The 25764-nt window shown below is 43.6% G+C and overlaps 1 protein-coding gene and 1 non-coding gene across 2 annotated transcripts; both read left to right on the top strand.

Moving 5' to 3' along the window:
- Nucleotides 1-5425: 5425 nt before the first annotated feature.
- Nucleotides 5426-25764, top strand: DLST (dihydrolipoamide S-succinyltransferase). The gene is made up of 15 exons (XM_045563832.1): nt 5426-5550; nt 6121-6154; nt 8775-8823; nt 11554-11609; nt 11734-11808; nt 11995-12050; nt 12607-12718; nt 13997-14149; nt 14521-14597; nt 15484-15581; nt 19557-19687; nt 21117-21190; nt 21753-21836; nt 22077-22244; nt 24198-25764. Exons 1-15 carry the CDS (start codon nt 5488-5490, stop codon nt 24330-24332), a joined length of 1365 nt encoding a protein of 454 aa, XP_045419788.1. The 5' UTR covers nt 5426-5487; the 3' UTR covers nt 24333-25764.
- LOC123631197 lies at nt 18636-18741 on the top strand. Its single transcript, XR_006733062.1, has one exon. It is a non-coding gene; the product is annotated as a U6 spliceosomal RNA (small nuclear RNA).

Genomic DNA, 25764 nt, shown 5'->3' with positions numbered 1-25764 from the left:
GCTCCAGCCGGGTCACCAGGGAACCAATCAATAAAGCAAAGTGGGCTATGGGGAGACCTTAGAAAAAAGGCACCTCGTGAAGCCCCAGAGATGCTAACTTATTCTCATCACTGTCACTGAAACTCAATCCAGGTTTATAGAAGTTGTTTTATTGTTATATCCTTGATAAATTTCCTGCCAGGTTTTTGTTGGGAAAACTTAGTGTTTTTTTTCTGTTGTTGTTGTTTTGCAGTATTTTGTTCATTTCCTAGATTTGGTCGGATTCCAATTGGACCAGCCTTGTACCTAGTAGATGACCACCTGACAATATAGTTGGAGAGATATGGAAGAAAATGCCTTATCTTGAAAGAGCCTCTCCTATGCAGGGACCCAAGGGCCTACCACTGGCAATTCGTAATAATGCTCACTTAATCACTTTTATATATGATTTCATTTGTGTCTCGCCCACAGTGCTCCTGAACAGCCGCCCATTCTCTTACCAGACACAGCTAACGTTAGCTGCCAATGTAAGACTTGTTCAGGGTAGCACATCTCAAAGTCATACAGCATTTTACACTTTACTAAAATGTTTTTATATACAACCTCATCTCTGTTTCATTCTCTAAGGCGAGAGGCCCCCTGTGTTGTCCTCACTGTGCCACAGGCGGGAGGCTACCCATCCACCTTTGGTCCAGCCCTGAGCAGCTCTCCTGGCTGCACTGGCTTTGCCATCAGAGAGCTGGAAAGGGCTTCGGGAGCATCTGGTACAGTGGGTGGTTTCCCAGCTTTAAGATTTCACCCATTAATAAAATAAATAGAAAAAAATTGGAATAACTTGAGAGTTGTGGACATTTTATTTTGCAAGTGAGGGCACCAAACATAAGTATGACTGCAATCTACTATCATTTTTATTTCATAAAAGAAAAGAATCTTAACCACCCTTTAAAAAAAAAAAGAAGGAAAGTAAGGACATAATATGCAAATAAATTTGCTTTGTGAAAAACTCTTTAAGCTGTTATTTCTCATTTTTCTGAAAAACAATGACTGCTGTTAGGGCTGCTTGAATCTTCATGGCATGCCCTCACTTTATGGAGGAGGAAATAGAAGTCCAGAGAGGTGAAGTGACATGCCCAAGGTCACACACCGGCTGTGATGCCTCATTGCTCTCTAGGAAAACACCCCGGGACATCAGAAATCCTTTCATGTGGCTGTCCAGGGGCCTGGGCTGGGAGGTGGGAGGTCTGGGCTCTACTCCCAGCCGTTTGCCCTGGAGACACATCTTCTGCACTTCAGCTTTTATAAAATGGGGTCAATAACCACCCCCTCACCCTGAACTCATGCAAGAACCTAAGGAAAGAAGAGCTTCAAAAAGGCTCCAGAGATGCATACCCTATAGGGAGTGAAATGTCTCCACGTCTGTAATTTACTTGAAAGTATTTCAGCCAACAAAAATAGATGAAGTAAATATATTAACAATTGTCAAATCTAGGTGACAGGTTTAGGGATGGGTACTGTGACCCTAATCTGTCCACTTGAAAATTTTCATAATAAATATTCTATCATTTAAAAAAGGGTACTCTAGCCAGGCAAATGGAAGGGATGGTGTTACTCACAGAGAAGAGGTCCTCAGGGAGGTCCTTTTCCTGGGCTCTGCAGCCAGGTGGGCCTAGGAGCTGGAGCAGCGCACTCTCTGCCAGCCTGGAGCAGGCAGAGCCATGGTCAGGAAGTGATTTTGGTTTTCCTGCTTCCTCCTCGGGCAGGCCTGGTGCCCTTGGCCGGGTGAGAGGAGCCTGCCGCCCCTTCTCAGCACAAGGCACCATCTGACAGACCCAGCCCTGCTGCAGCCGCTGACTCTGGGGACAGTGGGGGCTGCTTGGTGTAGCCAACCAGCAAGGTGGTGGGGGTGGCATATGAATATGTAAATAGAGGCCAGAGCTGGTTGGCTGCCCACCCCTTCCCCCCCATCTCCCACCCTACCCCAACTCAGGTGCCAAGAAACGCCAGTTCAGAGAGGACTTTCCTGAAATGCCATCTCTTTTGTTCTTGCCTAAGGCCCCACAGAGCCCTTTGAAAATCTGGGGACTGAATTGCCCAGCATCTCCCATTGTTCTGGCCTCAGACAGGGAGCTCCTGACCACTGCTTCCAAATTCCCCAGCGTGGCAGCTCCAAAGTGAACATCTTTTTCCCTGTCCCTCAAGCATCCTGAGGAGACTGGAATCGGCCCAGCACCAAAGTATGGCATCTCAGATCTGCAGGAAAGAGAAGCTGCGCGGCCCCTCCCTCCAGCAGACAGAAGTCTGAACATTGTTGGGGAGGCTGGTTGCTGGGCAAAAACTGGGGAGAACTCACTGGCCAAATCCACCTACCCCCCAAACCTCCTAAATGTTGCCATCTCCACCTCCTTCAGCTTAGGAAGTGGGGCGAATGTTGTGAAATACAGCAATGAAAATCAATAAACTACAGCTCAACTCATCAGCATGCAGAAATCCTCAAAACATCACACTGAAAGAAGTCAGTGACAGAATGATACAGGCACTGTGATTCTATTTCTATTAAGTTCAAAAATAGACCAAAAAACCCCCCCAAACAAAAAAAAAGGTCTAGATTTTCCTTGTGTGTTCATCTATCCATTATTTTAAATCATAACTGGAGAGACAGAGAGAGTCTAGGTGTCATAGGTAATACAGAGTGAATTTAGGGCATAGTTCCTACTTTAAGGAGCCCAGACATGGAAGGATAGGCTATAGCCCCATCTACCATCTGGTCAATAAAATTCATAAATACATAAGCAAGGATGTGAGCGTATGGTTCAGATCACACGTACAAATACTAGGGGATTTGAGGTAAGGAAAAAGAATGCCATGTCTATTATTCAAGGGGAGCTGCCCACTAATTGAGCCACTTAATCCTTTCTAAAAACACACAGTTTTTCTTTTGTAATTTAAAAATAAACACCTTTTCTTAATTTAAAAAATAGGCAAAAACATGTATAGTTTAGGACAATGCATATTGAAGCTATAATGAAAACAGGGATTGGTTAACATATAATTCAGTATGGTTGAGGGGCCACAGAGTATGGAAGTTCCTTTTATTATTTTTCTTAAAACTGTACACATGGAGTTATACATTCTCCTGAATCTATCTTTTACAATGAAAATGTTTTTAAAAAATTCTCTTTCCAACCCTGCTACAACTTATATCCATAAACTCCTGTCCCAATAGCTGACGCTGTGTCCTTGGAGGCTCTAAACGAAGGAGAGGGTGCTAGCTTATTGGGTTGCACCTTGGACTCCATGGAAGCTCATATGTGATCAAGGAAATCAATTTAACCTTTATCCTCTGGAAAAGACTCTGAATGCTACCATGCACGAGTGTGTGTGTGTGTGCACGTGGTGCCTAAGACTATATCCGAGATTAACTTGGGTGATCACTAAAACTCCAGGAGAAATGTTTTGCCACATTATAACCAGGCTTGAACTTCTAAACCTTAGGTTAGAATTTCAAAAATTAATTATTAAAAACTGCGAAAGAAATAAACAGCTAGCTAAGAAATATTAACAGCAACCTCAGCAAGAGATTACCATAGCTTCTGATTACTGTCTTAGACTCCAGCTGTGTCCAGCATCGCTGTAAGCATGGAAGTATTTAATCATTCCATAAATATTTACTGAATACCTGCAGCGCACCAGGCACTGTGTTGTGTGTGGAGGATTCAGGAAAATAGAAAGTGGTTTCTTTCCTCCTGCTGCTCTACCCAATAGAGGAGACAGACAGGTAAACAGGACATTAGAATACAATGCGATGTAGAGGTACAGACACAATGCTTTGGAAACACAGAAAAAGTATCTGTTAACTTTGCCAGAGGGGATTAGGAAGGGATTCAGAAAGAGATTTAAAGGATGACCTGGAGTCCCTAGACAAATAAGAGGAGGGAACAGCCCAAGCAAAGATGTGAAGGAGTGAAATAGCACAGTGGCTGGACGGCCAGTAGTGTGGTATGAGGAAAGCTCAGGATCCATGACAATTGGGGGAAAGGATGGGAACATAATCAGAAGCCAGATTATCAGGTGCCTGGTCAAATTGAGGAGTTTGGGCTTACTCCCACAGATGAGGAGAAGCAATGAAAAAACTTTAAGCAGGGGAGTGACAGGATTAGGTTTGCATTTCAGAAGTATCTTTGACATAGGTGTGAAGAATGAGCTGGAGAAAGTGAGAGGCTTAGGGCTGCTTAGGAAACTTTGAAAACAATCCAAGTGAAGGATACTGAGGACTTGATCATGGGCTGCAGCAGGGCACAGTTGTTTTCTCTATTTCTAGTTAGGGCTTTTGCCCATCCTTCCAGAATTCTAGTGGCAGGGCTTTCAGGGTTTGGGTGAGTGAAGGCACTACAAAGGTCCCCAGGACAAAGCAAAATGACTCAGATAAAGAAACCCTCATGAACAGGTACCAGGTCATTCATTCATTCATTCATACATTCACTTGTTATTAATTCAACCAAAGGTTAATAAAACACCTTTTCTATTAGAAAGGTGAACTATTAAGGTGAATACTCTCTGGGGCCTGAAGACTGAAGGGAATGCAGCAGTTAAGGAGGGGGAGGGGTGCCACGTGCTTTCACTTCAAGGCAGCAGGCAGAATGGTATGCTTAAAGCTGGGAGGCCCAGGCGCTGTCCATAAATATTTATTGCACAACTAAACTACGCCAATCTCTGAAAACGGTGAAGAAGACAGAATTTATAAACTCCATGGAATTAGAAGTTTATATTCCAGGCCTAGGGTGACAAACGAACAACTTCCAAAATGCACAGGATTTACGGGGAACAATTAATTTGGCTGGAGAGAGTTTGCATAGAGACGGGAAGATCAGATGTTGCAGAAGCAAGAATAGTTGATAAAGACGTTCAGCTTGAAAAAGGGCAGTGGGAGCCCTTTAGAGGTTCTTCGGGACTCTTCTGTTTCAGGGTTAGGGAGACAGGGAAGTGCCAAGTGCCTTTTTTTTTATAGTTGAGGAACCTGAGGCTCAAAGTGGCAGTGTCATCTGCCCAAGGCCACACACGTGTTAAGATCAGGCAGGCATGTCTGCCAAGGTCGGAGTTCAAAGCCCATGCCCGCCTTTCGCTCTCTTCCCTTGGTACAGAGGCGGAATGGCGCAGTGGCCCCGGGTCCCAGGAGAGAAGGGCGCCAAGTTCAGAGCTGGCTCTGCGGAAAGGTCGGGGAAGGCCTGACCCTGGGGGCGATCTGGTCCCCGGACAGTCGTAGGCAAAACGAGGAGACCCGGCCCAGGCTGGTAGGCAGCGCAGGTGGCTCCAAGAACGCCCCACGGGTTGCCTGCTCACGAGCAGCACACTCCCAGCTGCACCAAGGGCTGCCGAGTCGCGCCACCTGCCAGTGGTTTGCTCCGAACACCCCTCGCCGCGCGGCAGGTGCTGCGGCCCGTCCCACTTCCGGTTGATGCCGGGCCCTATATCCGGTGTCCGCCCGCCCTCGGCTCCGCCGCCGCCGCCGCGATGCTGTCCCGGTCCCGTTGCGTGTCCCGGGCGTTCACCCGCTCGCTCTCCGCCTTCCAGAAGGTACGGTCTGGCCGAGCCGGGGCTCCAGCGGGTGGGGAACCTGCCGGCCGGCGGACAGGCGGCCTGGAGGGCATGGGCGCGGCGCGCCGGCCAGGCCGGGCACCAAGGGCACCGGGACGCGGAGGCCGCGCGGGCTGGGCGACTCGAGGCCGCTGTCGCTCTCCAGGCCGTCTTGCAGAGCCCGGCGGCCCCTTGCCTTCTCGAGGCAGCCCGCGCGGCCCGTTTCCTGCCGTACCCCACCCTCCGCTCCGGAGCTGAGGAGCCGCGCCCGTCCCGATGTTAGACTCGTAGTTCGGGAGGAGGCGCGGCTGGGTCCTCCGACAGGCTGCGGGGGCCTGTCTCCTCTGTTCTGTTAAAACCAGTGGGCATCCGTCCTGCGGGGAAGCTGAGCTAGTTCGGCAGGCCTAGTGTGCTGATTCGGATTGCTGAGCCCGGTGTGTTGCGTTTACCTTTGGAGTTAGGAGATTCACCTGTCACCAGCAGTGGGACAGCTTTGAATGTGTACTTAAAAAGCGGTTTCTTTTCTCTTTTCATCTTGGGTGACGTCGATAATGTCTTCTTTCTCAACAGGGGAACTGCCCTCTAGGGAGACGTTCCCTGCCTGGTAAGTTCTGCCCTTGCCGTCACCTAAAATGCTCTCCTGTTGGGCAGAGCAGTATGTAAGGAGATCATGGTTTCAGAGAGGAGTGAAACAAAATGCTACTTAATCGGAACAACTATCATTTAGTCATTCAGCTTGTAGTTAATGAGTTTTTACTGTGTGTCATACTCTGTGCTAGGCACTCAAAAAGGATACAGCAATTCATGCCCTCGTGGAGCTCACAGGCTAGTGGGAAAGACAAAGTGTAACTTGCTAAATAAGTTAATAGTCACAATTTTTGGTAAATGCTGAGAAGGAAACAAATGAGGGTGGACAGAAGGGAGCTCATTGAATAGGTGACCTTAGAGCTGTGACCTGGAGGATGTGACAGATCTACCCCAGTGAAAAACGGGAGAAAGAAAGAAAAGCATGTACAAAGACCTGGAGGAAAGAGATTGGCACTATTTAGGAACTGGAAAAAGTGATTTGGCCAGAGCATTTTGGTTAAGGGAGAGAGTGGCATGACGTAGAAGATGATGTGGACTACTGGAAGGAGATTAGATTTTATCCCAATAGGTTTTTTTTTAAAAAATTATTATTAATGTGTCTTATGTAGCTTGTTTTTTATTATATGCCTGGCGTAAATACTTGTTGAATGAGTCAGTCTTATTGTAGGCTTTCTTTATGCCAAGCATTGTTCTAAACTCAAGTTAATCGTCGCAGAACAAAGGTATTATCTCTGTTTTACAGACGCATAACCCAAGACAAGAGAGTTAAGTGCGTTGTTCAAGGTCATTCAGCCAATATTGATCAAGCCAGGTCTGCCTAACTCAGCGTGACGTGCTAACCCACCATGTTCTCATTTACTCACTCAACAGCTCATTGAGTGCTTACTACATGCCAGCCACTGCGTTGGGTGACAGGGATATAGATGGTGTCTTACCCTGAATAATCTTATGGGCTAGCTGGAGAGAAAGCAGGTAAACATTTATGCACACGTAAGGACATAATTATATCGTGATTACTATGAGAGAGAAGTAAAGGGTGTGATGAGAGGGTGGGATGATGTAGTCCAGCTAGGGAAGACAGGGAATGCTGTGGGAATGTCGGTAAAGGCTTCCCTGAAGAAGTGACATTTAAGCTGAGGCTTGAAGAATACAGAAGAGTAAGCCAAGAAAATCATATTTCAGGCAAAGGAAATTGCTTGTGCAAAGATTTTCACACAGGAAGGGACCTGACCAGTCAGATTTGGAAAGGAAGCCTGTCTGGCTGGAAAGATGGGGGAGGGCTGATGGTACAGGACTGTATAAAGTGTTTGGATTTTTATCCTAAGTGTCATGAAAACATAAGGCATCTAACACAGTGTCAGCTCGTAGTGGACTTTCAGTAATAGACATTCTTTTCAAATGGGAATCCTGAAAAATGTCAGTAAATATTTTCTCCACTTGTAGACTAACAGGATGGTGGAAAGAGCCTTGGACTTGGGGGTTTGCATCTTGGCTCAGAGATTCACCTTGGGCTAGTCACTTAATCTCCAGAAGCCCTGTTTTTATATGAAATGGGAATAATGGCAGATGGTGATTCCATTTCAGAGAGTCGTTGTGAGACTCAAATCAAAATGAGGTCATTATGTGAAAGCTTTTTATAAACCCTAAAGCACTATACAAATGAAACTTCTGTAGGATGAACTCTGAATTAGACTCAGGGTTTCAAAAATCAGTATGGGCTGCCGGCTGTTCTCATTCAGAGACATGGCCGTGCTTAGAATTTGCACCGCACAGTTATTGGTTGCTGGACAGAGGTGACTGGCTTGCTTTTCTGTGGGGATGTTTGAGGCGGTGGGCATAAGAGAGCTGTCTCATATTTGCTATCTCCTGAGTCTATGGTTCAGAAAGAGTTGTTGATCTGAAAAAAATAGGACCCAAGAATATATTCAGGGTAGGCAGCTGTAGTTAATAGTCATCAGTTGGGAAAATGCAATTAACTATGGTTAAGGACAGCTGGTGGGCAGAAAGGGGCTTGCACCTTGTTGAGAATGACCAGGGTGGAAGACCTCAGAAAGAGCATGGGAAGACAATAAACTGGAAAGGTGGGGAAATGATTTTCTCAGTCCTGGGACAAGCTGGAGATCGTGGGCCTAACGTAGCCAGTCTTTGCTACTAGGGTTTAGGCAATAAGATTTCTAGCCCAATCCATTCAAACCCATACTGAACAGCTCCCTTGCTTCTCAAATTAGGTTATACATAGTTATAGGATAAGCCGTCACATGTCTTTCTCAAGCTTCAGTTAGTTGTATTTGAAGAATTGGAAATACATTTTACTATGAAAGCATATAGGAATAGTGTAAATTTAGGAATTTTCAAGGTTAATAAGATTATAAAACTACTTTGGGCTGTGCCATCAGATTTCTCCCCTTTTCTCCCCAACATATACCTACTCTCAGCCCCATATACCCATTGCTGTCTGCCATTAAGGCTACTTTGGAAAAGTTTGCGAAGCAGGACTATGTGTGATAAAGATTATATTGTTGCCTCTAGTTGACAGCTCTGTCTCAGGGTTAGAGGGTGACAGACTTCTTTTCCATTCCCAGCATGTATCCTGTGTAAGATTCGAGTTGTTGGTTGAGGTGTTTTGTTTCTTGCAGGTGTCTCCTTATGCCAGGGACCAGGTTACCCTGAAAACAGGAAGATTGTGTAAGTATCACTGGGGAGTACAGATACATGGCCATGAGGTATTTATTAAAACATCAGTTGTCAAAAAAAAAAAAAAAAAAATCAGTTGTAAATTTGACCATCTGATTTCTTCATTGGCCTCCAGACCTAGAAATCTGAGTAGTTTTGTTGAATTCCTAAACCTAACCTTGATGATCATTTTTTCTATATGTTATACCTTGAGCATCAGCCCCATGTCAGCTGTTGGACCAGGAGTGTGCCTGTCTTCCTCAGGTGTTTAGAGTATAATGAAAGTTAAGTTGGAGCTGTCTTTTTATGGGAATAGATATAGAAGGGTGCAACAGTGAAACCATAAAACTGGTTGAGCTCTAGGACTTTGGTTTGGACAGAATATTATTACATAATACAGAGTTTGGAGAGAGGCCACCCATGTGTGTTTCAGATTAACTTCTGCTTATGAATGTTGCTCAAATACTATTTTGCATTCCAAGTGTTTTCGGGGTGGTGGTAAGAGGATGCTCTTTAGTAACCTGTTGAATAGCTTATCAAGCTACTTTCTCTACAGGGAGAATCTTCAAAGTGAAGGGTCAGCACATTAGCTTCTTCCTCACCATGCATCACAATGAGATGTTTTTGTTTTTTTTTTAAACTTGAGAAAATGATGCACTCCAGTACCAGAAGTATGAATTCCTATGTTATTTTTGGAGGGCAATTTGGCAATCATAAGTCTTTGAATTGTGTGTGCCTTTTGATCTAGCAATTCCATTTCCAGGAATCTATACTGAAGTATACCTAGATTTCTTTCAAAATGGCAAACAGAGATTGCTTAAACTATGGCATGTTAATTATGCCCACACTATGAGAAGTAGAAAAAAGCAGATTACAAGATTTCATTTTTTAAAATCTATCATGTATTCTTACTATAAACAATCTTTTTTTAATATTCTACAGTGAAGATCTAGTGCTTTTGTAATTTAAAAAGTTAGATTCAAAATGTATTACCCTATGCAATTAAATGAAAATTGGGGCAATCATGAATATCTGTGTAGTAAATACAACAAATAACTATTTGAAAGTAAATAATGGAGAACTAAACTTTGGGTGGGATCAACCCCTAATTGTGTCACCCTAGTCTAATATCTGTTCTTATGTGTGGTTTTTTTGGTAAATGAGGTACCCACTTTATTTTTAAAATCTTTCATTATAAAACTATTTTTATTCTATTTTTTATTTAATAGGTAATATATTTACATGGTTCAAAATTCAAAAAGTAAAAAAGTGATCCATGAGGAGACTTTTATCCTTGTCCTCTATCCCCACCAAAAGCCTCTTCCTAGAGGCAGCCAGTCCTCCACGTTCCTGGGTGTCTTACAGCACAGTCTCTGCATTTGCATGTTAACCTATTAGTTCTTGCCCATGGGTGTGTATTTTTACATGGTTACAAACTTATGCAGAACATTTTGTCTTCTGTGTTTTTATAATAACTTACATTTTTCCTTGATTATACATAGACCTTACAGTTATTTTGACATTATAAAAGTAAAAATATCAAAAGGCAACTTAAATCTATTTTACTTTTATAAAGGTGCTTATTTTAGAATAGTCAAACAATCCTGAAGTGTAAAAAGTGAAAGGTCCCCATCAGTCCAAATCATTCTTCCAGATTGTATATGTATGTAACAGGTGATTATAGATACAGAATATGGCTACATTTCTCACTCCCCACTGGTAGCTACTGTTAATGGCTTTATGCATACAAGGTAATATTATTCTCCAGTGTATAGTATTTAATGTAAATGTCCTATCAGAAAATGCCTGGTCTTTGACGTTCCTTTCTAATGAGTCCAGAATGGACCGATGTGCTGCCTCCTAGCAAGAGAACAGAATAGGAGATAGGAGATACCATATGGATTGTTGGGGTTTTTTTCCCCCCCTTTGTGTTTGTTTTGTTTTGTTTTTTTGACATAACACCTTGTTTTACCTCCCAGTTATTGGTCTCATCTTGCTGCTGTATTAAAACCTATAATCCTGAGGGCATACCATATATCTTACTTGGATTTAGTTAAGAAAGAGACCTACACAGGATTAAGTCCTTTTGGTGGGTCTGCAAAGGACCATGGTGTGAATTTTTTCCCTCAAAGAACCAAATGTAAGTCTGTTTTGTGAGAGCTGGCAATGCATTGCGGCGCAGGGTCCTGTGCTCACAGGAGGAGCTCACTATTTGAGTCATCCCGGTCATCAGGCTCTACTCCAGACCTGCTGAGTCAGAATCTCTGCGGGTGGGGCCTGGACACGTGAACTTTGAAAAAAGTTCCCCCTGAGTGACTCTGATGGGCATCCCTGGTCAAGAATCACTGATTTAGCCAGGCACCGTGGCTCGCACCTATACTCCTAGCAGACTGGGAGGCTGAGGTGGGAGGATGGCTTGAGGTCAGGAGTTCGAGAGCAGCCTGAGCAAGAGAGAGACTCCGTCCCTACTAAAAATAGAAAAATTAGCCTGGCATTGTGACACAGGCCTGTAGTCCCAACTACTCGGGAGGCTGAGGCAGGAGGATCGCTTAAGTCCAGGAGTTTGAGGTTGCTTGTGGTTGATGATGCCACTATACTTCACTCACTATGACAGAGCAAGACTCTGTTTCAAAAAAACAAAAATCACTGATTTAAAGGGAAGGTGACCCATGGGGCCTTAACTAGACTAAGCTGTGAGTGGTTCACCTGCTAAAGGAGTTACTTTTCATGTTTCTTTTGTAGCATTAACAACAGTAGTGTCTTCAGTGTTCGCTTCTTCAGAACTACGGCTGTGTGCAGTAAGTACCTGCTTTCTTGGGAATGGAGTTTTAATTTGGAAGAGCAACAATTGACTTAATTAAAGAAAAACATTAAAAAGGAAAAATGGACTACTTGTGATTTTCTTTTTTGCTTTTTTCCTAGAGGATGATTTAATTACAGTCAAAACCCCAGCGTTTGCAGAATCTGTCACAGAAGGAGATGTCAGGTGGGAGAAAGGTAAGATTTAGTTTCCCCACACATCTTAAGTTTAAATGCTTTCTAAAAGCCTTTCCTCCCCCCAATGATAATCTGGAATTTATGGCTCTACCCTGGTAGGAAAGGGTCTTATAACACACCTGCCAAAAAGGGTTTTGTGGCTACCAGAGGCTCCCCCTAACAGGTAGCCTGTAATTATCTTTTCAGCTGTTGGGGACACAGTTGCAGAAGATGAAGTGGTTTGTGAGATTGAAACTGACAAGGTAGGCTTGTCCTATATTAGTGCCAATTTTTCACGGTCTTCCCTTAGTTTCTTAACCTAATGAAAGAAACAGGTACTTAACTATTGTTTAAAGATAATTTTTTTCTAATAACTCACCATAGGGAACAAAGATCATTTTTAATTAGCTTTAATCTCGGTTGTAAAAGTGCTAGATTAGCTCATTAAAAAGAAAAAAAATTCAGTTTTAGATTGTCCTGTGTATATATATTATACTGTGTACTTTATTTAGTAGCTTTAGTCTCATAGCTTTTTTCATGTGTGGTGAATGAGCCACTTCCAGTTTTTGGTGTATCACTTGGAAACAGATTAACTGAATGTTGCTCTGGTGTTTCTGAGAAAGGACAGAAAGGGTGAATTTTCACAACAGCAATGACTTGTCATCACTCTTACTCTAAAAGTGTGGCCTTAGATGTTCCCATGTGCAGGCCTTGTATATCTGTTTTTCAACTCTTGTGACTCATCTTGATTCAATACAATTAATTTTCTAATGCTGGATAAAAAGTTGGACCCTTTCTCCATCTGTCTTCCTTTTCCAGACATCCATGCAGGTTCCATCACCAGCAAATGGCGTGATTGAAGCTCTCTTGGTACCTGATGGGGGAAAAGTCGAAGGAGGCACTCCTCTTTTCACGCTCAGGAAAACTGGTGGTAAAGAAGTTCTCCTGGTGGCCAAGGTCTCCAGTGTTCCCCCTCGGGGTTGGGGCTGAGCATGATGTACTAATTCCCTGATACCTCAAAGAGCCTTTGGCATTCCAGCTGCCGTTAGTTGAAGGGACGAGAAGGGTAATATTTATATAGTGTGAACTTTAAATGTCAAATTCTAAAAAGGTTATTTTTAAAAAAATCTTATAACACTCTGTTCTTTCCATGGATGTTTCTTACACTGGACATTTTCTTAAAGATACATAGGTTGAGTATCGCTAATCTGAAAATCCAAGATCTTAAATACTCCAGAGTTCTAAACTTCTTGATCACTGACATGCTCAAAGGAAATGCTCGTTGCCTATTATGAGGAATTCAGTGTAGTTTCTTTTCACATCTATTCTTTTGTATCTCTAGAAAAGGTTGGTATTTCTCTTGGGAAGAAATGAGAAACAGGAATTTGTACTGGACTTCATAGTCAGAGATTAGAAAAGAAAATAACTGTTTTTCCCTTAGTTAAATGTTATAACTACTAAAGTCTATTTCTTTTTCATTGTTAAACTAATCAAGCAGAAAGATGCTAGTGGCATCAGTGAGGTTGATCAGGGCCAGAAGCTCCAAGTAGAAAAAATGTAGAAGGCTGGGAAATAAGAGTGAGTCTTTCTTTGGAAGGAAGTCCATCTTAACTTTAAAACCGGATGTGATGAAAAAATGGGTAAAAAAAAATAGAAATACACATCTCACTTAAAGTTGTGAACTTATTACTTGACCACCCCATTGATTTTTATGAGGGTCATCCTGGATAAAATGCTTTAAACTAATGCCTAAGTGAGCCCTTGAATAAACTTATTTTTAATATAGTTGAGTATTCTTCCATATGTAATGTTAAAATATCGTCAATATGATATGTCATATTACCATAATTAGAAATACATTTGTGTGTGTGTTAACATTTTAAATTGCCTGGGCTTTTTTTGCTTGGAAGTTTACATTTCCTTGAGCTTAGTAGGTCCTTTGAAAGTACATGCTGAATTTGATGATCAGTAGATATCTGTAAAATCAGTAAGGCAGCTGAATTGAGCCTGTTAGCTGATATAGGACATTTAGGGACCCAGGGGTATAGAGAATAGTGCCTTTTGTCATTGTGTGCCTTGCATATAGCAGATACCCAACAGACATTTGTCGATTGGAATTATAGCTTTTGCCACGAAATTTTGCTTAGTATCTGTGATTTGGTTGCTTATCATTCCAGACAGTGCCAATGGCATCTATCTTCTTTTTTAGCTGCTCCTGCTAAGGCCAAGCCAACTGAAGCTCCTGCTGCCGCAGCCCCAAAAGCAGAGCCTACAGCAGCAGTTCCTCCTCCCCCTGCAGCACCCATACCCACTCAGATGCCACCAGTGCCCTCGCCTTCACAACCTGCTTCTAGCAAACCAGGTAAACCTTCAACTCCCACGAGTCTGCATATCGGAGAAGAACATCTCATCTAATATCATGTTCCCTCACTGGGTAAAGTCTGAAACTAATCATGGTCCTGAACAGGCCAGGTTGGCTGCTTTGTAGAAAAAACTCTAGACTTTGTATCTGAAGACTTGGGTTTGCATCCCAGTTTTCTGTTTACTAACTTTGTTACTTTAGGCTAGTTACTTCTCTGAGCAGTTTGTTCATCAGTGAAGTAGGAATGATACTAATATACTTCAGAATATCTTGAGGATTAAGTGACAGTACAGTACGAAAGCACTGGCACATACTCAGTAGATGTTTCTTTCCTTCTCTGATGCAGCTGTACCCTCTGTCTTCATTTTCAGTGTCTGCAGTAAAACCCACTGCTGCCCCTCCACTAGCTGAGCCAGGAGCTGGCAAAGGTCTGCGTTCAGAACATCGGGTAAGCCTCTGAGGACCTCTTCCAGGAAAGAGGTAGAGGTAGCAGTGTTCAGATTAGTGGAGTGTGGGTGTGGTGGTGTACCTACCTTTTAAATCGCTGGCAGCTCATTCCCTCAGCCTTGACACAAAGAAATGGAGTTTAGGAAGTAACTTGTTCATAGTCACATAACCATCAAGTGATGCCACTAAGACCTAAGGTTTTCTGAACACTTGTCCTGTGGTTTTTCCACTATACTATGCTGACCAATGAAATGCCTCAGGTAAGTAAAATATTTGCAAGGGATGGTAGCTTAGTAACACGCCCCCTCCCTCCCACAGTGTCACACACTTCAGAGCTGGTTTAGAGAGCTCTATTCCTAGACTTCCGAGATACTTAGGTATAGCTAAGGGATACTGCTCAGTAACAGTAGCTGTCGGGTACAGACATAAAACCTCAAGAAAGTATGGTCAAGAATGTGGGTTCCTCTCCTTGAGAATACTTCCTAAAAATATGATAGCCTCAAAAATCTGGTTTTCATGAGTTTCTCTTCCACAAGTAGCTATTCTCATGTAAGTCTTTATCAATAGAAATTGCCCTTTATGTTATGAATCTTATGCTGGCTAGACCTATACCACATTCTTGCTTTTCGAATCAAACTATTCCCGGGACTCCGTTCTTGGTCAAACTTCAGACACATCTGAGTGAGTAGTTTTGGCCTGTGTTTCCATGTTCTTGCTCAGAAGAGGAAGGCCACCACAGGAAAGGGAGGCCTGGAGCTATTGTTGTACTTAGATATTGTAGTCCTTGGCCATCCACTCCTGGCAAGCTGAGTGAGTACTCTTTTTGACTACATGGGGTAATGCTTGACTGAGAGAGACCAGATTGTCAATACTTCTTTCACTTTCAGGAGAAAATGAACAGGATGCGACAGCGCATTGCTCAGCGTCTGAAGGAGGCCCAGAATACATGTGCAATGCTGACCACTTTCAATGAGATTGACATGAGGTGGGGTCTCCAGTCCCTCATACCCCCATTCCCTTTTTTCTTGGAGAACACTCGAACTTGCCTCAGTCCCAATCTAATGCTGATTCCAAACCTAACTTGACAGGAAAGAGGTACTTCTTTGCTTTGTTGGTTGTTGACTTACACAGAGTGACCCATTGACTTCATCTCTTAATTGACTTTCCTAATTAGTATGCCTGCCTCTTCTGTGACTTAAAAAACTTAGACTTTCAGACTTTTAAACCTATATCTTGTGATTTCTAATAAATGACAGAGGTAACAGTTTTACACTCTGACTAGTGGTAGGTTGCCAAGCACAGATGGGGCAACCAGATCAAGAGGGCTTACGCCCAGGCCTACCCGTTGGGGTGGAGCACCCTTGACCTGGAGCACCGCACCTGATTCTTCTCACAGGGGCTGCTCCTTATGCATGTTCCTAGGTGACTCAGAATCGGGGAGGTGACAAGGCATAGATAGGCCTGTCATATCTTTTGCTTTTCCCAGGTTTAATAGAAAAATGGAAAGCGAGTTTTACTTTTTAGTAAAAACCTCAGAATGTTAACCAACGAGTCTAATTCACTGCATATACCCATTTCTGTAGTGAGCTAATTGTTAACTCACCTGTTTTCAAGATTTTCATGTGTTCACATGTCAGCACTATAGGGAAGAGAAATTTGACATGTTTTGAATGCTTACTGTATACAAGGGAGATACAAAGATGAGTGAAAAAGAGCCAGCCCCTAGCCTCTTAGAGCTTATCTTCTGGTTTGGATGAACACAGTATTATAGAAAAATAAGTATTGGAAGGATAAAAGTATAAAATGGAGAAGAGAGAGATCATTTTGAGGTTGGGGTTAGCGGTAGCAAGGGGTAGGGTCAGGAAAGATTTCCTGGAAAAAAGATTTTTAAAAGGCCTTCAAGAGTGACTAGCATTTTGTCAGGTAGTGTTGTGGAGAAAGGTCATTCCGACGATGTTAACAGTATGGACTGTGATATAGGCAGGAAAGAAGACACATTTGAGAAATAGTCAAAGATCATTTTCACTGTGAGGAATATGTATAGGAAAGAAGGGTAAAGAAGATTGGATTCATATTTCAGAATGTTGTGAATGCCAGCTTAAGACTTTATATACTTAATTTAGGAGGTAAATTATCAAGTCTTCAGGTCATCTCTTTGCTGCTTTTTGTCCTGAAGGTTTAGTCTGCTAATCTACTTTTCATTAGGGAAATCTGTGTTTCTTTGAAAGGGGTCTAAAAAGTAGAAAGTAGTAGTTTCTTGGTAGTGTGCTGTGACATTGTTCACAAGGTGGGGCCTGTTTTACTAGCTGTCTTCCATTAGGAAGCTTTCTAAAAAGACTGGATGTCATTCAAGCCAAAGATTTCTCTCCTGTCCATAGAATGTAGGGAAGGACCTTGACTAATGAATCAAAAAGCTGCAGCTTATGTTTCAGTGCATTAGGGCCAATTGTACACAAATTGAATTGGACTTTGAAATTCTATCCAATTTCTTAAGACAAAACATGTAAATATTTGTGGCCTTGAAAGATGCAGTTAGCCCAACAGCTTTGATTGGAAAGGAAGTGTAATAGCTGGATCTCCTTTCAACAGCTAATTGAGGTGTCACTTAACAGTGGCCTGCAGTCTCCCTGCAGCCAGTAATTTCGTTTAGATTGAGTGCCCTTTGGGTCTCATGCTGATCGGCTAACCCATGAGGGACCGACCTTTCTGAGACGACCTCCTTTCCCCTGTTGTCCCAGCCTCTGCCTCCAAGGGCAGAGCCCTGAAATAGAAACTACTTAATGACTGGACAATAGCATTTGGGGAGGTTTGAGAGCAGAGATGTTTTATCACTTCTTTCCCTCTTCTGCAGCTCTTGTGTCTTGGGAACCAGTAATGTCTTTAGGGTGGTAATCCTAGCACTAAATAAGGTTAGACTCAGGAAAACAAGCATTTTAAACCCAATCAGTCCCCCAAGGAAAACTTCCTTTTTAAAAAAACAAGATCTGAAGGGGGCAGTGAAAGTTGTGCCACATCTTATCTTTCATGCTAATGTTGAATTAGGCCATTATAGGGAGAAAGGGAGAACTGAGCATTTGCGCCTGAGATGAAGTCAAATTCAATTTTCTTCACGGAACTCTATTCCAGTAAATACTGAGGTTTCTGCGGCAAAATCATGGGACAGCCATTTTCCACTAACTCTGCATTGTGTGTATGTAAAAACCTGTGCCAAAAGGATAAAGGCTGTTCTCACACTGCCAAAGGCTTCTCAGAAGGCTGGGTGCTTAATCTGAAGGGGACAAGCCTAAACCACACAAGGCCACTTTTCTAAATACCAAGGAAACCATATCCATTAAACTAACCTTAAGGGCAAGAGCTATGTCTTGATTATTTTTGTGTCTTGGTGCCCAGCCCTGACGCTTACATATGTTGGATGTGTTACTACCTGTTTGAAGGAACAAGTAGATGGAACTGCTAACTCTGGAGAGATGAAGCATGAATCCACTGACGCGCCTATGAGCCTGAAAGAACACTAGGTTGTACCTTTCCATGTGTAGTCATGACTGCTTTTGCTCTAATGGAGCCCCATATACCTTGGGGTTTTTTTTTTTCTTTTAATCTCTACTTATCAGGAAATAGGAATGTCACAAGGAAGTCATGATCGGGTTTGGTGGTTTTTTGTTTTTGTTTTTTTTTTTTTTGAGACAGAGTCTCGCTGTGTTACCCGGGCTAGAGTGAGTGCCGTGGCGTCAGCCTAGCTCACAGCAACCTCAAACTCCTGGGCTTAAGCGGTCCTACTGCCTCAGCCTTCCGAGTAGCTGGAACTACAGGCATGTGTCACCATGCCCGGCTAATTTTTTTCTATATATATATTTTTAGTTGGCCAGATAATTTCTTTCTATTTTTTTTTAGTAGAGACGGGGTCTCGCTCTTGCTGAGGCTGGTCTCGAACTCCTGACCTCGAGCAATCCACCCGCCTTGGCCTCCCAGAGTGCTAGGATTACAGGCGTGAGCCACCACGCCCAGCCAAGGGTTTGGTGGTTTTTTGAAAATAATTCTAGTGCTCACTTCGGCAGCACGTATACTAAAATTAGAACAGTACAGAGAAGATTGGTGTGGCCTCTGTGTAAGGAGGCATGCAAATTCGTGAAGCGTTCCATATTTTTTGGGGTGGGCAGACTGCACATCTCACTAGGGTCCAAACAGAGAAGGGGCTGGGGCACAGGGGCTTGCAGCTCCTTAAGGGGTCCATCCGGCCCAGTTTCTAATGAATAAAGTTCTGTTGATAGCTTAAAGAAAAAAAAATTCTAACAAAAGAATACTGATTTTTTTTTTTTCTTTTAAGACCTTTAAACTTCAAAATATTTTTTTCCCCATAGGATGGATAGCTCACAATTTTCTCATCCAGGGCAACGATGATGTGCTGTATCTCTTGTTCATATATCTGTCACTGGAATCTGTGACTTGTGAAACATGAAGGAGGCCCTGAAGGGCTCAATCCTCTGCCACACTAGGGGAAAAAAAAAATTTTTCCTTGGGGTCATGATGTTCTATTACGAAAATAGAATGAAACTTTGAAAACAAAATGATCCTTTCTAATTTAATGAAAAATGTATTTTTATTGTTTTCTGTGCATGAGTTATATGCAACTTGAAAAATAGCTCTTGCAGCTCCCAAGATGAAGACACGTGAGTTACATATGCTTTGCTAGGCCCTGGGCTCAAAACTAGCATGAGTTAAATACAACTCACATGGCAGTTAATGTGTTTAAAGACAGATTGGTCCTGATTTCCTTTATATCCAGTTTGTAAAAGAACAAGGTTATTGTGTTGACCTCTAATGGACTATTTCAAAACTTGAACTAAGGTAGATGGTACAGAGTAAGGGAAACTTACCCAATTGTGTACATGGAGTTAGAAACCTGTATGAAAGTTAAAATTAAGACTTTGTGGTCAGTTTGTTTGGTAATATGTTTTTACAGTAACATCCAAGAGATGAGGGCTCGGCACAAAGATGCTTTTCTGAAGAAACATAACTTCAAATTAGGCTTCATGTCGGCATTTGTGAAGGCTTCAGCCTTTGCCTTGCAAGAGCAGCCTATTGTAAATGCAGGTGAGTTTCTTGTGGCCAGAGTTGCAGAAGACCTGGGAGGTAGATCTTCCATATTCAGGAGGTCAACAGACCAAGGCTGTTTATTCATACCTGTGGAAATATGAATATCTTCCTCAAGGATTTCTTGATTCACCCTCCTGAAATGGCATCATGATTACTTTTTCCCCACTAGCTGGGCAGAATAGTTTCTCTTCCAGTGCACAGCTAAGAGCAACTGTGCTGGCAGCAGGCAGTTCTGGGGCAGCCCAGCTCTCTAAGCTGTCTCACGTCAGGGTGGAAGCTCACGTTCCAGCTGCCCTTCACCCCAGCCCCACCCCCTGGGCCGTGTTATCTTGGAGCCCAACTTCCACACTTGGTGTAAGCTCCAGGGTGATCTTTGATCTCAGGCTAGTAGGCCTCATTGGGAAGCCTTGGGCTTGGCCTCTCTTTTGTGGACCTGGTGCTTGTTTTTTTTTCCCTTTACTCACCTATGTCATTCAAGTGTTGACCTAATAAGCACTTCTCTTTTTCCTATTGAGATACTTCTCTGTTCCCTGGAAGATTGGAAAGGGGACAGTGACAATTTTGCAATCCTCAGCATTGTCAAAGGCCCTAAAGATCAGGCAATAGAAGTCCTAGTTCCTCCCATTGAGTTATATACTCCAGGTATATAGAAGGGCTGTCGTTGTTTTGCCCAAATGTATACCTCTCTTTGTTCCTCCTGTTCTCCTCACGCCTTCCAGACTGGCTCTCTCCATCTTTTTCAGTGGCCCTCTTCTGCCTGCCCGTACTTGTAGGCCTCGCTCAAAGTTCTCTTGGTCTGTCTTTCACTTTACATGCTTTCCCTGGGTGTGTTATGTAACAGTAAAACATAGACTTTTTTTTTTTTTTTTTGTGGAAAAGATTCCCAAGCCTTTATTTTCCCATAAGTGCTAGATGTAAATTTTCAGCTGTTGGTTTGCTGTCTCTAAGGTAACATACCTAAAGCCAGACCATCCTGCTTCCTCCTGAATCTCCTTCCCTCCTCCCCATGTTGAGAGTGGGAAGCAGAATGGGTAGCATCCTTATACCCCCTGTCCTTTGCTAATTTGTCCTTTTAGGAGCACTTGTTAACCCTAGACTTTCCCTGCTAAGGGAGGGCTTAAGTAGAAGCTAGTTAATAGGAGCTTAGTGCATACCTATCCTATGTAAGCCAGTATATTGAGCCCTTCTGAGGGTTGTCAAAGAAATGGATGCTCCTACGTTTGGGCTCAGGCAGAGGACTTGGGAGATACTACACTTGGGATGGGAGTAAGTGGAGTGCCAACTGCCATTCATAATGCAGTGGTTTGCATGTTGGTTGGTCAGCCCACACTGTTCAAACACTGTAGATTTTTACTCTGTTAATGCAAATATTACCTGATTAGCCTCACCTCGGGCGTTGTTATAACATGTGTTTTCTCTCTCATAGTGATTGATGATACAACCAAAGAGGTGGTGTATAGGGATTATATTGACATCAGTGTTGCGGTGGCCACCCCACGGGTATGTTGGTGAACGAGGTGGGGAGCACTGATCTTGGACCCTCACCATATCTAGGTGAAGAAGCAGACCAGGCCGGGCGCAATGGCTCACGCCTGTAATTGCAGCACTTTGGGAGGCCAGGAGTTTGAGACCAGCCTGGGCAACATAGCCAAGCATGGTGGCAAACACCTGTGGTCCCAGCTACTCGGAAGGCTGAGGTGGGAGGATCACTTGAGCCTAGGAATTTGAGGTTACAGTGAGCTGTGATTGGGCCACTGCATTCCAGCCTGGGCAATAGAATGAAACTGTGTCACTTTGAAAAAATAAAAATAAAAAAGGCAGATCACGCAGGAGAAAGCATTTCTGTAATTTTTAGAAGGGAGTTAGTAAAAGTTACCTGTTTTTTCTTTTTTACCATACTACATTCTTTTAACATCAGGCCTAAATATTTTAGGTTTTCTGTTAATCACATTGAGTAATGAAGGTATTCGAAGGAGGGAATACCATTGGCTTGAATCAAGGGAGTTGTAGATATAAAGGATACTATTAATTTGCAACTGAAACAGCTTTTCACTCCCCTCAGGGTCTGGTGGTTCCTGTCATCAGGAATGTAGAAGCTATGAATTATGCAGATATTGAACGGACCATCAATGAACTGGGAGAGAAGGTAAAGTAGAAACATTCTTGGAACTGAAATCTCATCAAGTGAGACCTGAAAAAGAAAAGGTCCTCTTTGAAGTCCTCAATTTTATGCAATTATGCCTTTTCTCTGGTGGAACACTAGTCAGTCTCCTCTGCTGAACAAGTGTGTGAAAGCTAGAGCTTATGCTATTGATATAAGCTTTCTGGACTTTGGGTGAAAGAAGCTGGATTGGCTTAATATTTCAATTATGAAATCTGTTTTTAGGCCCGAAAGAATGAACTTGCCATTGAAGATATGGATGGTGGTACTTTCACCATTAGCAACGGAGGCGTGTTTGGCTCACTCTTTGGAACACCCATTATCAACCCCCCTCAGTCTGCCATCCTGGGCATGCACGCCATCTTTGACAGGCCAGTGGCCATGGGAGGCAAGGTAGGAACCATCTCTTCTAAAGTCCCAGTGGCTAGGTGATAATGAGAGGAAAATCAAACTAAATGGTAATTATAAAACATTCACTATAATTTTCAGACCTTGGTTCCATTTCTTAGTTTCTAATTAATAGCTAAAGCACTGATGCTCAAATTATGGTCTGTGGATAAGCATCATCTAGAAACTTGTTAGAAATGTAAATTCTCTGACTCTGTCCCAGACTTGCAGAAGCAGAATTGTGGATGATTCTGATGTACATTAAAGTTTGAGAACCGCTGAGCTGAGAAGGCATGTTCCTTCATCTGGGACCAGTCAATAAACTTCATTGTCTGGGTGCCGTAGGGAATGGGGTATACCATTTAGACATGGTTTCTTCCCCTGGGGGAAACAGGACAATAATACACAGCAGTCTACGAGCTGCCCAGTTGTATAGTAAAGCTTAGAGGTTCTCTGGGAATTGAGGGAATGATGTGAAAGGGGCAGAGGGGCTTGACCTGGCTCTTGGAAGATATGCTGGTAGGAAAAAATTTTCTGGGCCTATATTTTGGTGGTTTTTTCTGAGACAGGATCTCACTCTGTCACCCAGCCTGGAATGTAGTAGTGTGATCTCAGCTCATTGAAACTTCGAACTCCTGGGCTCAAGTGATCCTGCCTCAGCCTCCTGAGTGTCTGGGACCACAGGCATGCATTACCACACCGTGCTAATTTTTTGTAGGGACAGGGTCTTGCTTTGTTGCCCAGGCTGGTCTCAAACTGGCCTCAAGTGATCCTCCCACCTCAGCCTCCCAAAGTGCAGGGATTACAGGCATGAGCTGTAGTAATCTTTTGGGCTTTAGAATCTTTTGGGGTCACTAACTCCTTTGTGAATCCCAAAATCCATAGATCTCCCCAGAAAATGCCCATGTACCCACGTTTGCATACAGTTTCAGAATTTGTAGACCCCAGATTTAAAATTTTTTTTTTTTTTTTTTTTTTTTTTTTTTTTTGAGACAGTGTGTTGCTTTGTTGCCCTGGCTAGAGTGAGTACCGTGGCGTCAGCCTAGCTCACAGCAACCTCAAACTCCTGGGCTTAAGCGATCCTACTGCCTCAGCCTCCCCAGTAGCTGGGACTTCAGGCATGCGCCACCATGCCCAGCTAATTTTTTCTATATATATTTTAGTTGGCCAGATAATTTCTTTCTATTTTTAGTAAAGACGGGGGTCTCGCTCTTGCTCAGGCTGGTCTCGAACTCCTGACCTTGAGCGATCCACCCGCCTCGGCCTCCAGAGTGCTAGGATTACAGGCATGAGCCACCGCACCCGGCCTATTTTTTTTTTTTTTTTTTTTTTGAGACAGTCTCACTCTATCACCCCAGGTAGAGTGCAGTGGCATCATCGTAGCTCAGTGCAGCCTCAAACTCCTAGGCTCAAGTGATCCTCCTATCTCAGCCTCCCAAGTAGCTGGGACTGTGGGTGTGTGCCACCACGCCTGGCTAATTTTTCTATTTTTAGTAGAGACATGGTGTCACTCTAGCTCAGGCTGTTCTCAAACTCCTCAGCTCAAGCGATCCTCCTGCCTTGGCCTCCCAAAGTGCTAGGATTACAGGCGTGAGCCATCATGCTTGGCCAAAAATTTTTTTTAATGATAACCCCAAAGAAACAACTGCATGCAGCCAGAACTGAAGGAAAACCTTCCCTATAGGCAACAGATAAGTTAGAAGGCAGGGTTTTTTGTTTTTTTAAAGGCAGTCGTGGGGGGGGTGAGGAGACTTTCATTGATTAAACTTTCTGAGTGGTAGAGCTTTGCACTGAAGGTAAGGCTTGGTGTTTGAAAATGTTATCAGTATCCAGAGGCAACATCAATAGGGAAGACTCTGGAGCTAGAAACTTTCCTACGGGCCATACTTTCTCATCTCCTTCAGCAGGGCTTTCTCCAACCTGCGGAAGACAAACCTATTGACCTTTCCCTTCCTGTAGGTGGAGATTCGGCCCATGATGTACGTGGCACTGACTTATGATCACCGGCTGATTGATGGCAGAGAGGCCGTGACTTTCCTCCGCAAAATCAAGGCAGCAGTAGAAGATCCCAGAGTCCTCCTCTTGGACCTTTAGGAGGAAGCCACATGCCCTACAAATCGGTCATGCAGGAACTGAAAACCAGTCTTCTCCCTGTCCCCTCACGGGTCCCAGGTTAGCCTGGTGACAGGCAGGCACATGCTGTTGGCCTCAAGCAAGGAAGCAGGGCCCTATCTAACCAGCAGTTGAAGGTCTTTTCTTGGTGTTCCTGCCAGGCTCTCTCCCTCTCTGTACCCGTCTCTTACCCACAAATATCTTATTTCCTTGGGCTTAAGAGAGAGAGAGAGCGCCTTAATGGATGCTCATTATATTCCTGCCTTTCTTCAATCAGCGCTCTGCAAAGGTGATTTTGCTTTTCCCCAGTACCAGTACACTATAGGGAAACCACCGGGACCATGTGATTACATTTCTATCTTTTGAAAGCCTGCTCTCCAGAGACGTCTAGGAGAATGCTGTGCCTCCCAAGCTCACAGCAGCCTCTGTCCTGGCTGTGCACGTTCTCACTTGATTCCACCTGTGTGGAGGTATTGAACACAGGTGAAGAGGTGCTGCTTTGCTTCTTAAACAGCACCTTCATTCTCAGCTCTCATTGACTTCAAGATGCCTCTTCTACCTCTTCCAGGAAGCACAGGCCAGGGGATTGTCGAGTGGGGGGAGAGCGCAGAGGCCCCCTGAGGTCATATGTTGTAATCATAGATGGGGCAGAGCAGGCCTGCCCTCACACTGTCCGTCATAGGCTCATGCCAGAAAGGTGCATTTGGCACAATCACACGTTGCTATGGTTGTGCCAACCCTTTCCAGGCTGCTAAGAACCATTCTAGCACATTGTTCTCATTTAGAGCAGATTCTGGCACATCATGGCAGTGGGACCGAGCGTGGGGAGCCTGGTATAGAGATTGGGGAGGAGAGCCCTCCTCTGGCCTGGCTCAGGTTGACTTGAGCTTTTAAATTCAAGTTGGTATAAGCACGTGGACTGAGGAGGCAGTTCTGTTCCCTCCTGCGTTCTAGCCTGTAGGGAGCAGAGTCTTGGCTCTTCCTCTGCAGGACACAGGTCTGGGGGAGGATGGACTGTGGTAGAAACCAGCCTCGAGGTGTTAGTACACAGTGGTGCGATGGCTTTAGGTCTCTAAGGTACTGCGCTTGGGTTGGGGCACAATCATTGGAATTCCTTGGAGGATGGTTAAATGCAAGTATCTTGTCATGAAAGCTACTGAGATTCGTGGCTTTGTATCCAACTACATCCAGGCCCAAGACTGCTGACACTTGACACTGGGGCCAGTTAGTTAGTGTAGAGTGCCCTTTTATATCTTGAGCCAAGGAGCAAGGCCTGGGATGGGGGGAGGGGGAGGGGGGAGCCAATACTGAGTGCCTGCAGCATCTGCTATGTCTTCACTATTCAGAACTTGTAACTAAAATATTTAAAGAAACTGATTTTAAATGCAAATTAAAGGGCAAATGTTCTCAAACA

Source organism: Lemur catta, chromosome 1 (assembly GCF_020740605.2).
Source record: "Lemur catta isolate mLemCat1 chromosome 1, mLemCat1.pri, whole genome shotgun sequence".
Classification (NCBI taxonomy): domain Eukaryota; kingdom Metazoa; phylum Chordata; class Mammalia; order Primates; family Lemuridae; genus Lemur; species Lemur catta.
This window is presented reverse-complemented; position numbering and strand designations above follow the sequence as displayed.